At 37.9% G+C, this 16,686-nt stretch overlaps 1 protein-coding gene across 1 annotated transcript in view; it reads left to right on the forward strand.

Moving 5' to 3' along the window:
- Positions 1-16,686, forward strand: part of LOC124787878 (protein O-GlcNAcase) — a 158,150-nt gene that overhangs the window by 60,344 nt on the left and 81,120 nt on the right. The window contains exons 3-5 of the mRNA XM_047254854.1: positions 8,461-8,689; positions 15,184-15,288; positions 16,341-16,503. Coding sequence (XP_047110810.1) covers positions 8,461-8,689; positions 15,184-15,288; positions 16,341-16,503 — 497 coding nt within the window. The remainder of the gene's footprint in view (positions 1-8,460; positions 8,690-15,183; positions 15,289-16,340; positions 16,504-16,686) is intronic.

Genomic DNA, 16,686 nt, shown 5'->3' on the forward strand with positions numbered 1-16,686 from the left:
AGGAATAATTCTAATTGATTACTTGGAAATAGGCAGAACCGTAACTGAACCCCCATAATGCTTCATTATTGGAAGGTCTGAAAATTGCATTTGACTGAAAAAAGACATGGTTGACACTTGAAAAAGGGATCTTTCACCAGGATAATGCCCTATCCCACACATCAGCAATAACAATGATGGAAGTGCATGAATAGGGCTTTGAATTAATTCTTCATCCACACTATCCATCCAGCTTGACCCCCAGTGACCTCTTCCTGTTCCCTACCTTGAAACTTGGGCTTGCTCAGAAGAAATTTTCATCAAATGAGAAAGTGGTAGTTGCAATCAATGAATATTATGTGAAGTTTGACACATCCATTTTTCTGATGGGATGTAAAAGCTGATGGATCGCTAGACCAAGTGTTTATCCCTGAAAGGAGACTATGTCGAGAGGTAAGGCGAGTTGTTCATGAAACAAACATTATTTTCTTGCTTTGTACCAGACGTACCAAGCCACTTTTGTATATCAGTCAGTGGTACGTATAATTTCGCCTCCTGTAGGTAAGTCATTTTGTCTCCTTGTTTTTATTGTAGCCTTTATGGTTCTAACTGAATGTATGTAAAAATTACTTCTGGAAAAAAAAGATATTTTTATCAGTAGATTTACAAAGAATATTCAGTCTTCAAATTGGTAAGCACTTGCAAAAATTGCTGTCAGGTTTTAAGGTGCCAACCTAAATGTTTGACAGATCCTCACCGAGCACAGATTATTCTTCAAGACCACATATATTAGGGCTTCTTCCCATTCTGTTTTCATATTATGGAGTGTTGGAAGAATGACAACTTGAAAGCATCTATGCATAGTGTAATTAGTCTAATCTTTTCTTCGTGGCCCTCATGAGACTGACATGCAGGAGTCTGTAGTATATTACCCACAAACAGTTGGTTCCTGAAACTTTGCAGTATGCTTTAACAAATTGATTGATTGTACTTGTGACTTGCTGATAATTTTTTGTGTTATGTGAATGCAAAATTTTAAATTTGTGAACTTTTAAAACAGTTTCCAGTTTTCGCCACCGTTTGAAATCTTATTAAATCTTAGTATAGCTGGTTTATGTGCTTCATTATATGTACCTGCATCATCTGCGAAATGTGTGAGATCTGAGATTTCTGTTAATAGTGTCTATTACATCATTAATATGTAACACGAACAGTAATGACCAAGAAGTGCTTCCCCTGAGGCAAGCATGGAGATATTTCTACATCTTTTGATGACCCTCTATCCAAGATAACACGTTGCTTTCTCCCTAGCAACAAATCCTCACTTCAGGCACATATAGTTTGATACCTTATATGCTAATGCAGAAGACATTGAATGTAAGTGGCAAAAGGAGAAAATATAAAAATACAGCAAATGAAGCAAACAAAAGGGAATACTAGTGACAGAATAATTTAATTGATAGGAAGTGCAAACTGGCAAAGCAGGAATGGCTAGACAAGAAATGCAAGGCTGTAGAAGCATATCTGATGATGGGAAAGGTAGATGTATTATGTAGGAAAGTGAAAGAAACCTTTGGAGAAAAGAGAAACAGCTGTATGAATATCGAGCTCAGATGGCAAGCCTGTATGTAGCAATGAAGGGAAAGCTGAATGGTGGAAGGAATATATAGGGGACCTGTATAAGGGAAACTAACTTGAAGACAATATTATAGAAAGAGAAAGAGGACTTTAGCAGAACTTTGAAAGACGCAGGTCGAAAAAAGTCCCCTGGTGTAGATGACATTACATCAGAGTTGCTGAGATCTTTGGGAGAGGCACACATGACAACTATTTCGCCTTGTATTGAAGATTTATGAGACAGACAAAATAACCATAAAACATCAAGAACGGTATAATAATTCCTGCTCCAAGGAAGGTAGGTCATGACAGGTGTGAATATTGCCAAACTGTTCATTTAAAGCATAATGGTTGCAAAATGCTGATGCATATTAATTACAGATGACTGAGAAAACTGGTAGAAACCAACCTCAGAAAACTGGTAGAAACCAACCTCAGGGAGACCAGTTTGGGTTTCAGAGAAATGTAGGAATACACGAGACATTACTGACTGTCCACCTTAGAAGATAGACAAAATAAAAGCAAACATACTTTATAGCACTTGTAGATTCAGTGAAAGATTTGACAGTGTTGATTGGAATACACACTTTGAAATTCTGAAGGTAGGAGGGGTAAAATACAGGGAGCAAAGTGCTAAATACAGTGTGTGCAGAAACTACAATGCAGTTAAATAAAGAGGGCTTGAAAGAGGAGCAATGGTTGAGGAGGAGTGAAACAGGATTGTAGCATCTCCCTGTTGTTATTCAGTCTGTACATCGAGCAAGCAGTGAAGGAAACCAAGGAGAAATGTGGAAAGGGAGTTAAAGTTCCGGGAGAAGAAATAAAAATTCGCAGTTCGCCGATGACATTGTAATTGTCAGTGTCAACAGGGTACTTGCAAGAGCAGTTGGATGGAATGGCTAGTGTCTTGAGAGAAGGATATAAGATGAACATCAGTAAAAGCAAAACAAGGATAATGGAATTGTTGTTGTTGTTGTTGTTGTCATCAGTCCTGAGACTGGTTTGATGCAGCTCTCCATGCTACTCTATCCTGTGCAAGCTTCTTCATCTCCCAGTACTTACTGCAACCTACATCCTTCTGAATCTGCTTCGTGTATTCATCTCTTGGTCTCCCTCTACAATTTTTACCCTCCACGCTGCCCTCCAATACCAAATTGGTGATCCCTTGATGCCTCAGAACATGTCCTACCAACCGATCCCTTCTTCTAGTCAAGTTGTGCCACAAGCTCCTCTTCTCCCCAATTCTATTCAATACCTCTTCATTAGTTACGCGATCTACCCATCTAATCTTCAGTATTCTTCTGTAGCACCACATTTTGAAAGCTTCTATTCTCTTCTTGTCTAAACTATTTATCATCCACGTTTCACTTCCATACATGGCTACACTCCATACAAATACTTTCAATAACGAATTCCTGACATTTAAATCTATACTCAATGTTAACAAATTTTTCTTCCTCAGAAACGCTTTCCTTGCCATTGCCAGTCTACATTTTATATCCTCTCTACTTCGACCATCATCGGTTATTTTGCTCCCCAAATAGCAAAACTCCTTTACTACTTTAAGTGTCTCATTTCCTAATCTAATTCCCTCAGCATCACCCGACTTAATTCGACTACATTCCATTATCCTCGTTTTGCTTTTGTTGATGTTCATCTTATACCCTCCTTTCAAGACACTGTCCATTCCGTTCAACTGCTCTTCCAAGTCCTTTGCTGTCTCTGACAGAATTACAATGTCATCGGCGAACCTCAAAGTTTTTATTTCTTCTCCATGGATTTTAATACCTACTCCGAACTTTTCTTTTGTTTCCTTTATTGCTTGCTCAATATACAGATTGAATAACATTGGGGATAGACTACAACCCTGTCTCACACCCTTCCCAACCACTGCTTCCCTTTCATACCCCTCAACTCTTTTATAACTGCCATCTGCTTTCTGTACAGATTGTAAATAGCCTTTCGCTCCCTGTATTTTACCCCTGCCACCTTCAGAATTTGAAAGAGAGTATTCCAATCAACATTGTCAAAAGCTTTCTCTAAGTCTACAAATGCTAGAAACGTAGGTTTGCCTTTCCTTAATCTTTCTTCTAAGATAAGACGTAAGGTCAGTATTACCTCACGTGTTCCAACATATCTACGGAATCCAAACTGATCTTCCCCGAGGTCGGCTTCTACTAGTTTTTCCATTCGTCTGTAAAGAATTTGTGTTAGTATTTTGCAGCTGTGGCTTATTAAACTGATTGTTCGGTAATTCTCACATCTGTCAACACCTGCTTTCTTTGGGATTGGAATTATTATATTCTTCTTGAGGTCTGAGGGTATTTCGCCTGTTTCATACATCTTGCTCACCAGATGGTAGAGTTTTGTCAGGACTGGCTCTCCCAAGGCCGTCAGTAGTTCCAATGGAATGTTGTCTACTCCGGGGGCCTTGTTTCGACTCAGGTCTTTCAGTGCTCTGTCAAACTCTTCACGCAGTATCATATCTCCCATTTCATCTTCATCTACATCCTCTTCCATTCCCATAATATTGTCCTGAAGTACATCGCCCTTGTATAGACCCTCTATATACTCCTTCCACCTTTCTGCTTTCCCTTCTTTGCTTAGAACTGGGTTTCCATCAAAGCTCTTGATATTCATGCAAGTGGTTCTCCTTTCTCCAAAGGTCTCTTTAATTTTCCTGTAGGCAGTATCTATCTTACCCCTAGTGAGATAAGCCTCTACATCCTTACATTTATCCTCTAGAGATCCCTGCTTAGCCATTTTGCACTTCCTGTCGATATCATTTTTGAGACGTTTGTATTTCTTTTTGCTTCCTTCATTTACTGCATTTTTATATTTTATCCTTTCATCAATTAAATTCAATATTTCTTCTGTTACCCAAGAGTTTCTACTAGCCCTCGTCGTTTTACCTATTTGATCCTCTGCTGCCTTCGCTATTTCATCCCTCAAAGCTGCCCATTCTTCTTCTTTTTGTGGCGGCGTTCGTAAGGACAAACAATTCGCTGTAGAAACGGCTTACGAAGTCACCGCCACACTTTTAATAGCGGGCCGACCGGTCCGCTGGAACAGTGAACAGAAAGATGAAAACCCAAACACTCTGATTAAATAAAAGTCGGTACTTATCTTTATTAACGAAGATACAGAAACAGTAGTGAACTCCGTGTCTACAGAAATCTGTCTAGTTCGAGTCGGAGCAGCTAGGTCAGCGTCGGCTGACGACAAACAACAACTCTGCTGCGATGAACACACAACTGACTAGCAAGTACACAATTCGGTGGCGAGTATACAACTGAGCGGCGAATACAGAACTGTCCTAGCGCTCGCGACTCCAGCGCTTAAGAACCCAGAAGCCAGCGGTGGCGCGCGCAGACGTGCGGCGATTTACTGTCTCGCTGGCGCTGCTTATGCGGACGGCGTCCGGACTTTGATGCTGCCAACCTTTTTGGCAGCGGGCTCGGGTGGCATTACTGGATAGGATATAACACTTCTACTGTATTTCTTTCCCCCATTCCTGTCAATTGTTCCCTTATGCTCTCCCTGAAACTTTGTACAACCTCTGGTTCTTTCAGTTTATCCAGGTCCCATCTCTTTAAATTCCCACCTTTTTTCAGTTTCTTCAGTTTTAATCTACAGTTCATAACCAACAGATTGTGGTCAGAGTCCACATCTGCCCCTGGAAATGTCATACAATTTAAAACCTGGTTCCTAAATCTCTGTCTTACCATTATATAATCTATTTGATACCTTTAATATCTCCAGGGTTCTTCCATGTATACAACCTTCTTTCATGATTCTTGAACCAAGTGTTAGCTATGATTAAGTTATGCTCTGCACAAACTTCTACCAGGCGGCTTCCTCTTTCATTTCTCTCCCCCAATCCATATTCACCTACTACGTTTCCTTCTCTCCCTTTTCCTACTTTCGAATTCCAGTCACCCATGACTATAAAATTTTCGTTTCCCTTCACTACCTGAATAATTTCTTTTATCTCATTGTACATTTCATCAATTTCTTCATCATCTGCAGAGCTAGTTCGTATATAAACTTGTACTACTGTAGTAGGCGTGGCCTTCGTCTCTATCTTGGCCACAATAATGCGTTCACTATGCTGTTTGTAGTAGCTTACCCGTACTCCTATTTTTTTATTCATTATTAAGCCTACTCCTGCATTACCCCTATTTGATTTTGTATTTATAACCCTGTATTCACCTGACCAAAAGTCTTGTTCCTCCTGCCACCGAACTTCACTAATTCCCACTATATCTAACTTTAACCTATCCATTTCCCTTTTTAAATTTTCTAACCTACCTGCCCGATTAAGGGATCTGACATTCCACGCTCTGATCCGTAGAACACCAGTTTTCTTTCTCCTGATAACGACATCCTCTTGAGTAGTCCCCACCCGGAGAGCCGAATGGGGGACTATTTTACCTCCGGAATACTACTCAAGAGGACGCCGCCATCATTTAATCATTCAGTAAAGCTGCATGCCCTCGGGAAAAATTACGGCTGTAGTTTCCCCTTGCTTTCAGCCGTTCGCAGTACCAGAACAGCAAGGCCACTTTGGTTAGTGTTACAAGGCCAGATCAGTCAGTCATCCAGACTGTTGCCCGTACAACTACTGAAAAGGCTGCTGCTCCTCTTCACGAACCACACGTTTGTCTGCCGTCTCGACAGATACCCCTCCATTGTGCTTGCACCTACGGTACAGCTATCTGTATCGTTGCGGCACGCAAGCCTCCCCAGCAAAGGCAAGGTCCATGGTTCATGGGGGGATAATGGAATTAAGTTAATTAAATCAGGTGCTGCTGAAAAAAATTAAGTTAATAAACAAGACACTAAAAGTAGTAGAGGTTTTTTGCTGTTTGTGCAGTGAGCTAACTGATGGTAATCAAAGTAGAGAGTAAATAAAATGCATTTGGGCTACAACACGAAAAGCATTTCTGAAAAACATCTAATGTAAATCTAAATGTTACGAAGTATTTTTTGAAGGTATTTGTTTGGAGTGTACCTTTGCTCAGAAATAATACATGGATGACAGGCAAGGAAAGAATACAAACTTTCAAAATGTGATGTTACAAAAGAATTCTGAAGATTAGGCGTGTAGATTGAGTAACTAGTGAAGAGGTACTGAATTAAAACGGGAAAAAATAAATTTATGGCACAGCTTGACTAAGAAAAGCTATTATTTGATAGTGCACATCTTGAAGCATCAGGGTATCTTCAGTTTGGTAATGGCAGGAAGTGCAGGGTTATACAAGTAATAGATGGAGACCATGGCTTGAATCTAGTAAGTCAGTTCGTATCAATGTAGGTTACAGTAACTGTGCAGAGATGAAAATGCTTGAAGAGGATAGACTAGTGTGGGGAACTGTATCAACGCAGTCTTCGTACTAGAGACCACGACAAAGTCTGCCTTATATAATTGTGTTCTCATTAATGTGCACTGGTGTGGTACTGATTAAAATGACATTTCAGCAGCCAAGAAATATGGCAGCCACCTGCTTCCCTTTATCAATGGCTTTCGGGGTGCTATGTTAGAAAAGTGCAAGTTGAGTTTGGCAAGATCGTTGTTTTTGAAATCCATGCTGGCTAACATGGTGAAGGTCATTCTGTTTGAGATACAACTTTTCATTTGAGTTCAGAACAAGTTCTAAGATTCTATAACTGATGAATGTCAGTGGTACTGTATGGTAGTTTTGTACATCACACCTGCAGCTCACTTGTACGTGAGCATAATCAGTGCTTTCTTCCGACCATTGGGGACAGTTTTTTGTTTGACATATATACAGTGTATTATAGTTATGGGAGGAACTAACTAACCTGCAGATTCTATCTAGAATCCGGCAGCAGTTCCATTTGGCCCCAGATCCTTGTTCAGTTTTAGTGATTTCAGTGTTACCTCAATGCCACTGACACTAAACATTGTTCATCTTTGCAGTGACAGCAGAGTAAACTGTGGCATTACTTGGGTGTTTCCTCTGTAAAGGAACATTTGAAATGAAGTTCAGTATATCAACTTTTGCTTTCCTACCCTCAATTTCCTTTTCTTGTCATCCATGAGTTTTGATACCTTAACTTTGAAGCCACAGATAGTTCTAATGCATTAACAGGATTTCTTTAGGTTTTGTGAGAGGTAGCTTTAAGGTTCTATTATGGCAGTCACTAAATGCTTAAAAAATTCACCTTATTACAAACAGATTTATTATATATTTAAGTCCTATGGTTATTTTTACATCTGTTATGCAGTAGTTGCTGTTTCTTTTGCTTTTTCTTGAGACTGCCCACAGCTAAATTTTCTCAGTTCCTTCTTGAGATATGACTATTTTACTGAGTATTGTATCTTCTTCCTACATACTTTATTGCCCCCCTTTGTTCAGACAATTTCCTCCTCACACACACACACTCAGTTACAGTCTCCTGGCTGACTATATTGTTCCAGCATTGAAGTTTATCTGGGCCAGGCAGCAGCACCGCAACAGTTTAGTTCGGTAGAACACTGTATATTTGTGTATACATGCATATATTTAAATGCAAGTCTTGCTCTCAGAGTTTACTATCAGATTTTGATCTATCAAAAAGTGTTGGATTGGTTACTTAATAAACTGTAAGATCAAAACATTTTTAGAACAAGCAAACTTCTGGACTTCTTATGAGAAATATGTTCATGATCTCCATTGCAAAAGTGTTTTTTGAGGTCAGAAAATGTATATCAAATGCTCCTGATTGTTGATAGCACTGCACTGACTCCACACTTCTCTTATATGTCTCTTGAACAATTTTTCCTCTCATCATCTTTTACTGAAATAAATTAGATTGTTTTTTCTCCGATTTTTCATTACCCTGAATTCCTCATTACAGGTTAAAAAAGTGGGGAATGGATTCATACCTCTATGCTCCAAAAGATGACTACAAACACAGGGCATACTGGCGCGAGTTGTATACAGTGGAGGAAGCAGAACATCTTACGAGTCTTATAACTGCAGCAAAAGAAAATGGAATCACTTTTTATTATGCTCTTTCTCCTGGCCTGGACATAACATATTCTAGTGCCAAAGAGGTAGCTGCTTTGAAGAGGAAACTTGAACAGGTTTGTATGTCTCAAGAGGATACCACATTGTACACATTGTGTGTGTATTAGTAGTAACAATATCAGGAAATAATGCCACTGAAGAAGTCTTTGTAGTTTGTCAGCATTCACCTTAAATTAGTTAGGTAAACCATTTTGGCCAGATGAGCATTTGAAAATACTATTTTAAAGCGCAGGTTCAGTGTTTTGTTACTGTACCATGTGCTTGATCTTTTGAGAACTTCTACGTTATGAAATACACATCATTAGGAATTGTACTCTTATTTGCAAAGAGACAGGTGCAGTTTGATGCCCAACAATGAATTTTCTGTAGCATTGAAATAGTTTCTTGGTTGATCCTTTTTTAACTCTGTATGCTCTGTTACCTGTGCCATCTTTTTCAATGGGAAGTTAAACTTTACCCTTTCTTCCAGGCCACCCAGTGGAAGCTATGGCTTGGAAACATATGGCTCATAGCATCACAACTTTCCATCTGTAACTGAATCTTCAAGCAACCAAATGTATTCAGTATAAGTAGTTGTTAATCTGGGAAACTGACAATATCATATGTACAATGTTCAGTGATAAACAGCATGTTTGATAAAGGGAATTGTATGCAGCTTATGAGAAGGGGGTTCTGGTGATTACTTGAACGAAAAAAAATTGTAGTACTTGAAGTTAATTAAAATGGACTAGATGCCAGGGTGAAGTATTAGAAGTGACAAATTAAGTATATTGTTCACTAAATTTCATTAATTTAATAGCACCATGAGATTTTCATGGATCATTAACTAAAAATGTTGCATTAGTGGTGTAATGTAAATATTACAATAATGGTGCTAAAAAGTAGTTTTTGAAATTATGGGCTTTACCGGTGTTCACTAAACTTCTGTATAAAAATCATAGAAACTATGGGAGATATCCCCAGCAGTAAGATAAACTTTTTGAAACTATCTATACTATGGTATATTACTTGACTTTCAGTAGTGTCAAACAAAGTAGTAATGAGCAGATTGATTTTGTGATTCAGTGGACAGTGATATCTTCACGTGCAGAAAGTTGTGGGGGTCAAACCTTGTGAGGTGATTTAAATTTATTTTTCTTTTTAAAATCTTTATCAAAATAACTTTGATCATTAGTTTTATTCAATTAAGTGTTTTAAATGTAATTTTATATTTTTATTCCATTGTCATATCATTTTGAACATCATATGAACTTCTTCATTTACCCTCATATTTCTTTCTATCCATTCTTTTTCCACTTGGAATTTTTGTGAATGTGAATTCAATTATATTTATTTGTTTTGATATTAGAATATTTGAAAATACTTATCTGTCAGTTAAAAAACAAAAGATGAAATAATCTATTTATGAGGGTCACTCAATAAATAATACCCCACATTTTTTTTCTCAGAAATATTTATTGCTAAGAGTCAGAATTTGATGACAATATACATCAACATGTCTTGTCCATGTCCTATTTTTCTGTGCAGTCTCTGTCAAGTTCTATGGCCATACGCCAACATTGTGGAAGAGCATGTATTCCCTGCTGGTAAAAGCTCTTGTCCTATAGGCATAGCCATGTTTTCACTGCATGACAGACACTCTCGTCATCTTGAAAGTCTGTTCCCCATAAAGAATCTTTAAGCGGCCTAAAGAGATGGAAGTCCAGGGGTGTCAGGGTAGATGAGGCAGTGATGTCCAACCCAATTTGGCGATGTGTTCCCGGGTTCTCAGACTTGTTTCTGGGCATGCATTATTGTGTTGGAGCAAGATTACTGCTGGATCCTTGTCCGATCGAACATGTTGGGAACCGTTCTTAAGTTTATTCAGAGTCTTCACATATGCCTCTGAATTGATGGTTAACCTACTTCGTATCACATCCATAAGAATGACACCATCACAATCCCGGAAGACTGTCACCATGACTTCTCCTCCAGAGTGTGTTGTCTTGAATTTCTTCTTTTGTAGTGAATGAGGATGATGTCACCCCATGGACTGCCTTTTTGTTTCTGGTGCAAAGTGGTGCACCCAGCTTTCGACCAACGTTACGATCCATGACAGAAAGGCCTCTGCGTCGGTCTCAGAACACTCCAACAATTCAGATGAAATGGCCTTTCTTTGAATCTTGTGGTCTCTTGTGAGCATTCATGGAACCCATTGTGAGCACCTCTATGAATATCCGAGAGTCTTGATCACTGCAGATGCACTTCCAATTCTGGCCGACAACTGTAGAGCCAGTTGTCAAGTTGTGATAACGCTGGTCGGTACAAATAATGATATCCACATCATTCATCATGTCTGGAGCAGTGGCTGTGACAGGACACCATGAGAGTGGATGATCATGGAGCTCTGTTTCTGCATTTCCTCACTTTCTTTACCCATCGCCCAACTGTACTCCTTTCAACTGCAGCATTGCCATACACTGCACAAAAATGTTTATGGATGTTCACCACAGTTTCTTTTTCTGCACACAAGAATTCAGTAACAGCATGCTGCTTGTAACATGAGGCGTATGTAGGCGCCATTTTGACGCTGTATTGTCATCTGCCAGAAAGGTTTGAAGCTTCACCAGCGCACAGAACAAACATCAAATTTGAAGCACCAACGAGGATTTCTGTCATTGTATATTAAGGGCTTTTTTAGAAGATGTGGGGCATTACTTATTGAACAATGCTTGTATATTGACTGTGCCGTGGTTTCAGAAATGTATTTTTTGTTATGCAATGTGAATTTTTTTGAATGGTAATCATCATACAAACATTTAAAACAAAGCCTAAATTTCTATTGAACTATGGACAAAATAACACATATGAAGATTTAGACAAAAAAGGAAATTAAATCGAAATTAGTACGTAAAATTAATGAAAATCACATGAACAAAGATTTCAAACGGAAAGAGAATGATAGGGAAAAAAATGAGTGCAAATGAAGAAGTTGATATGATTATCAAAATGATGTGACAAAGGAATAGAAATATAAAATTACATTTAAAGACTTAATTCAATAAAACTAATGATCAAAGTCAAGTTTATAAAGATTTAAACATATAAAAAAAAGAATTACTTGATAAGGTTTGAACCTGCAGCCTTCTACACGTTAAAGCATTATTCTCCCCATTACAGCACACAGCCAATCTACACAGCAACACTTTTTTAACACTATTGAAGGTCGTGCAAAATTCTGAATTTTATTTCCGTCAACTATTCGCAAACGAGGGTTCAGCAGAGTGAATGGCTACAGTGTGTGGTGTCTGGGATCTTAATGTACATTACTGTGTAGATGCTTTCAAAAAGTTGATCCCACCATTGGGGACCTCTCCTTGTGAGTTTCGTGATTTCAACCCCCTAATTTTCTACATTCATACTCTGAAGCCATGGTTAGTGTATATAGCTGAGAGTTTCTCACACCATAATTAGTCCCCGTTCTCGGCAGACATTGTATGTGAAGACCGATTATCTCTGAGCTTTTTTCCAAGCTAATATAGTTCATTTACAAGGTGTGACGCAGTATAGTTTTCCAGCAATTAAGGAAATATTTATTTTATTATAATGTCAATTGCAGACCACAAGCGTTTATAAGTCAGGTTTTTCATTTCAGTCAGTGATGACTTACAAATATATCCAAATTACACAAATACAGTATCAGAAATCAATTTAAGCTACACGGCAGCACTCTCACACCTGAGTAGATACATTAACTTTTTAATGAAGCTTTTGTGGATAATCATTGTGATTGCACCATTTTTATAGATAAAGACACAGTATGTTTATTATACTGACTCCACTTAGGTATGGAAATGTTTCTGTGTTACTTAAATGGATTTCTTATTCTTTATTTGTGTAATTTGGATATATTTGTATGTCACATTACCTCTGTGTGTGTATTTAAGGTCTGAAGATGGTCATCATTGACTGAAATTAATAACCTGATTGACATGGTCAATGGGAGGGATTATAATAAAGTAAAAATTTTATTGCTACAGTCTCTGCATAACACTTATTTTGAACAGGATTCTAGAATTTCTTTTGCAGCACGAGATTACTGAAGTTTTATGAGCGTTTCTTTATGTGTCATAAAAAGTCATTCTTGTTGGTGTTCACTAAACTTATGTGTAAAAATCATAGAAACAAAAGGTATCACATGTTTCACTTTGACTCAAAGCAGGTATGAGCACTGCAGTAATTTATTGTACTTGGTATCAATGGATATGACACATTTTGCCTGCCTCTAATCTGCCAACTACCTTAGGCAGCTAGTTTATAATGGTACTTATAATTTAATTGGCTTTTGAGCAGTGGTAATGCCCCCCCCCCCCCCCCCCACACACACACACACACACACACACACACACACACACACACACACACACACGCGCTTAGTAAAATCTTCACAAGGCTTTGTTTGAACTGCTGTGGTTTCCTCAGTAAATTAGGATAGTTTTAAATGCCGCAAGTGTTTTACAGTTACTACTTTCATAAAAAGATACCTCCCTGAAAGCCGTCTATTGAATCAATTTACAGCTTTATGTTTTCCTGTTTTTTTTCTTTTTTTTGTTTCCGTATTTACTCGAATCTAAGCTGCACATGAAAAATGAGACTCGAAATCAAGGAATAAAAATTTTCCCCAATCTAAGCTGCACCTGAAATTTGAGACTCGAAATTCAAGGGGAGAGAAAAGTTTTAGACTCCACCTCCAAATCGAAACAAAATTGGTCCATTGTAATATGAGGCACAATTTAGGTCGAATGAATGACGATTCAGCTACAGTAGTTTGGTTTGAGTCGTAAGCTTAGCAGTTAAGCTTTACCAGGTAGCCTTGCTATGCGTCAAGTGCTCTGTCCTTATTTATACGGGTACGGTACCCTTCCTTTTTCACGTGCTTCATCTAGTTTGAAGTGATTGCTTATTTTTCTTTGATCTGATAAGTGCCGTTCTCTTTGTTATAGGTTTTTACACCACTGTAAGTTGAAAATGCATTACTGTACTGTGTCATGCATTGTTTGTCGCATTCTGATGATGAGTGTTTACGACCTGTCGCCGCTCGCGGCATAGCTTGCTTTTGTGCGCGCTATCGCCGCTTACAATAAAAAAAAAGAGAGGAATCGTTTCATTAGCGAAACAATGGCAAGAGACTGCTATTTGTTGTTACTTACACTGCTGCTTTCTTTGATAATGATCAACAAGAACCAAATAATAGACTGTGTATGATAGAAGATGTTCTGAATGAGAGTTCAGCGAAAATTTTTCTCCGTTTGAAAATCTTTGCAGACGCCTCTTTGGTACCGGTACATTACATTCTGCGCAGAAATTAAAGTCATCTTAGATTTAAAAATCTAGTCAACTGCCATGCTTCATTTCTGACTGTATCACTATTAGGCGTAAGAATAATACGGATATAAACATGACATGATATGTATATTCTTCCGCGTTTGCTATTGTCTCACTCTAGTTTCGTAGTTTATTAGGCAGGCAGGATTTAAATGAGATAGCAGCAAACATGAAAGAATACATGGCAAAATGTTTATATTCGTATTATTCTTATGGTGAAGAGAATACTGCGTGTGATTCACAATTCATAAAAGTTCTTATTAGCAACCATCTCTTCTCACAGGTAGGAAAAAATTCAAAACGTAGAGTTAGCCATATTGACACACATCCCAAACAGTCTTGCCAGTTGGATTTTTGTAGTACATTGAAATGCTGCTACAATTGAAGATGAACAATACAGAATTTGTATTTACTTCGTTGGATAATGTATGAAAATGCAGTGGTTGAAACTCGGAGCGGAGAAAAAAGCTCGTCTTCCACCTCTCCCTTTTCTTTTTTTTTTTTTCTTTTTTCTTTAATGACACAGAGGTTTTTGCGCCAGTATTTATCTTTGTGCCTGCTAAGTATGCCTGTGTAGCGCTACATATATTCGACGGCAGAAGTTAGTTGTGGCGGCACCTACCAACATTTTTCAGAACATCCACTTACTTTGCACTCGATTCTAAGCCACAGGCGGTTTTTTGGATTACAAAAACCGGAAAAAAATTGCTGCTTAGATTCGAGTAAATACGGTAAGCAAATTTTATGTTGTATTGAAATGTTTTAAACTTTTTCCTGTTGATTGACAATGTGATTACTGCTTCATGCACATTCGATATTTTTATCTGTTACGCCCTCAGGAAAGGCAGCTCAAAGCAGTTTCCTACTAATATATTACTGTATGTGGTATTTATAGCTGGCTGTATTTGGTTGTATTTGCTTCGCTTTTCAGTACTTTTTATTTGGAGAGTTTACTTCCTAGTACAAAATAATTAAAGGAAAGCAATGAACACAATCATGTTTTAACAAGTATGTTGTTTTCTTATCAAGGAATATGTGTGTACAGAACAGCTGTGCATTACTGTTTGAACTAGCAGATGAATGAACTTTAATCATATCCTTCAAACTATGTGGAAATTTAAATTGAATTATGCTTTTGTTTACTATAAATTGGGAGGAATGATTTATTAGTTTCATTTGTTTACAGGTCTCTCAGTTTGGTTGCTCTGCATTTGCACTCTTGTTTGATGATATAGAACCTGAAATGTCAGAAGCTGATAAAGAAGTTTTCCAGTCTTTCGCTCATGCACAGGTAATGTTGACAAACATGTAGCTATGGTATATACAAATTAAAAAACTCTCAAGATTACTACTTTACGCCACAAAGAGAGATTTGGAATGACTGTTCGAATCATTTTACCGTTTTACAGTTTTCTCCAAACAAGTAATGGATTGGTACACCCTTTTCTTGCTTTCTATAATGTCTGCTAGTCAGCTGTAAACACCCTTGTCTCCTATTTTTCCAGTCTGGTCTCTCTTTCCGTAGCTTTCACTTAGTGACATTAGCCATAAGGCTCCTATTTATCTACATCCTATCCCGTACGCTTTCTGTGCTTTTTCTGTACTTACTTTTTGTTTCTTTATTCAATTTATTATTTTTAATGAAGCTTCATATTTGGTTTTTCCAGTTACCGTTATCAAACTGACTGGCTATAGGACAGCCGATAGTCTTCTTCAAATTCTAATTCAGATGCAGCAGGTGTAGTTCATGCACGAGAATTCATCAAAGACTGCATTGTTTAAAATCTAAATCCTGGGAATGACTCCTAGTTGTTTCCAAATACTTTAAATACTTCTTCAGACTTTTGTTTATCCTGTTTTGGACTTTTTACTCAGTAAATGGCTTTTTTTCTTTTAATTGAAATAAACACCTCTTGTCAAATTTCTTGACTAGGAACTTCCTGGCAGATTAAAACTGTGTGCTGGACCGAGACTCAAACTTGGGACCTTTGCCTTTTGCGGACAAGTGCTCTGCCAGGAAGTTTCACATGAGTGCAAACTCCGCTGCAGAGTGAAAATTTCATTCTGGAAATTTCTTGACTAGTTTTGTTATTGCTTTCTTGCCTCACTTTCACATCAAGGTTTGAGGTTAGTTTTGTTGTTTTTGTGATTTCAGCTGACTCACTTGAATCATGAATATGTCCTACTCCATTGCTTAGGTTGCTGTTGCTTAGTGCTATAAAATTCAAAGCAAACTGTCTGTTAACAAATACTGTGGCCTCCTTCAAACAAATTATGGTAAAAAATAGATGTCATTCCTACTTTGTTAAGCCACATTACATGTCTGTATTATTTTTTTTGTAGGTGTCTGTCAGTAATGAGGTTTTCCAACACCTGGGGCAGCCACGCTTTATGTTATGTCCCACTCAGTACTGCGCAGCTAGAGCGACACCTAATGTGCAAAATTCAGAATATCTTAATACTCTTGGAGCAAAACTGGCACCTGAGATTGATATTATGTGGACAGGTTTGAATTTTAACATTATTTTCATTGTGATCTATGCACTTGTGAAAATGTATGCCCCATTGTTTGTTGCAAAGATAAAATAGTTTCTACTGATTTTATAATTTTTAATGTTTCAGTTATGTGTGGTAGGCTGACGACAACTTTCTAAGCTGTGTATATAATATTTACATGTTGATGACAAAT

The sequence above is a fragment of the Schistocerca piceifrons genome, chromosome 3, assembly GCF_021461385.2.
Source record: "Schistocerca piceifrons isolate TAMUIC-IGC-003096 chromosome 3, iqSchPice1.1, whole genome shotgun sequence".
Lineage (NCBI taxonomy): Eukaryota > Metazoa > Arthropoda > Insecta > Orthoptera > Acrididae > Schistocerca > Schistocerca piceifrons.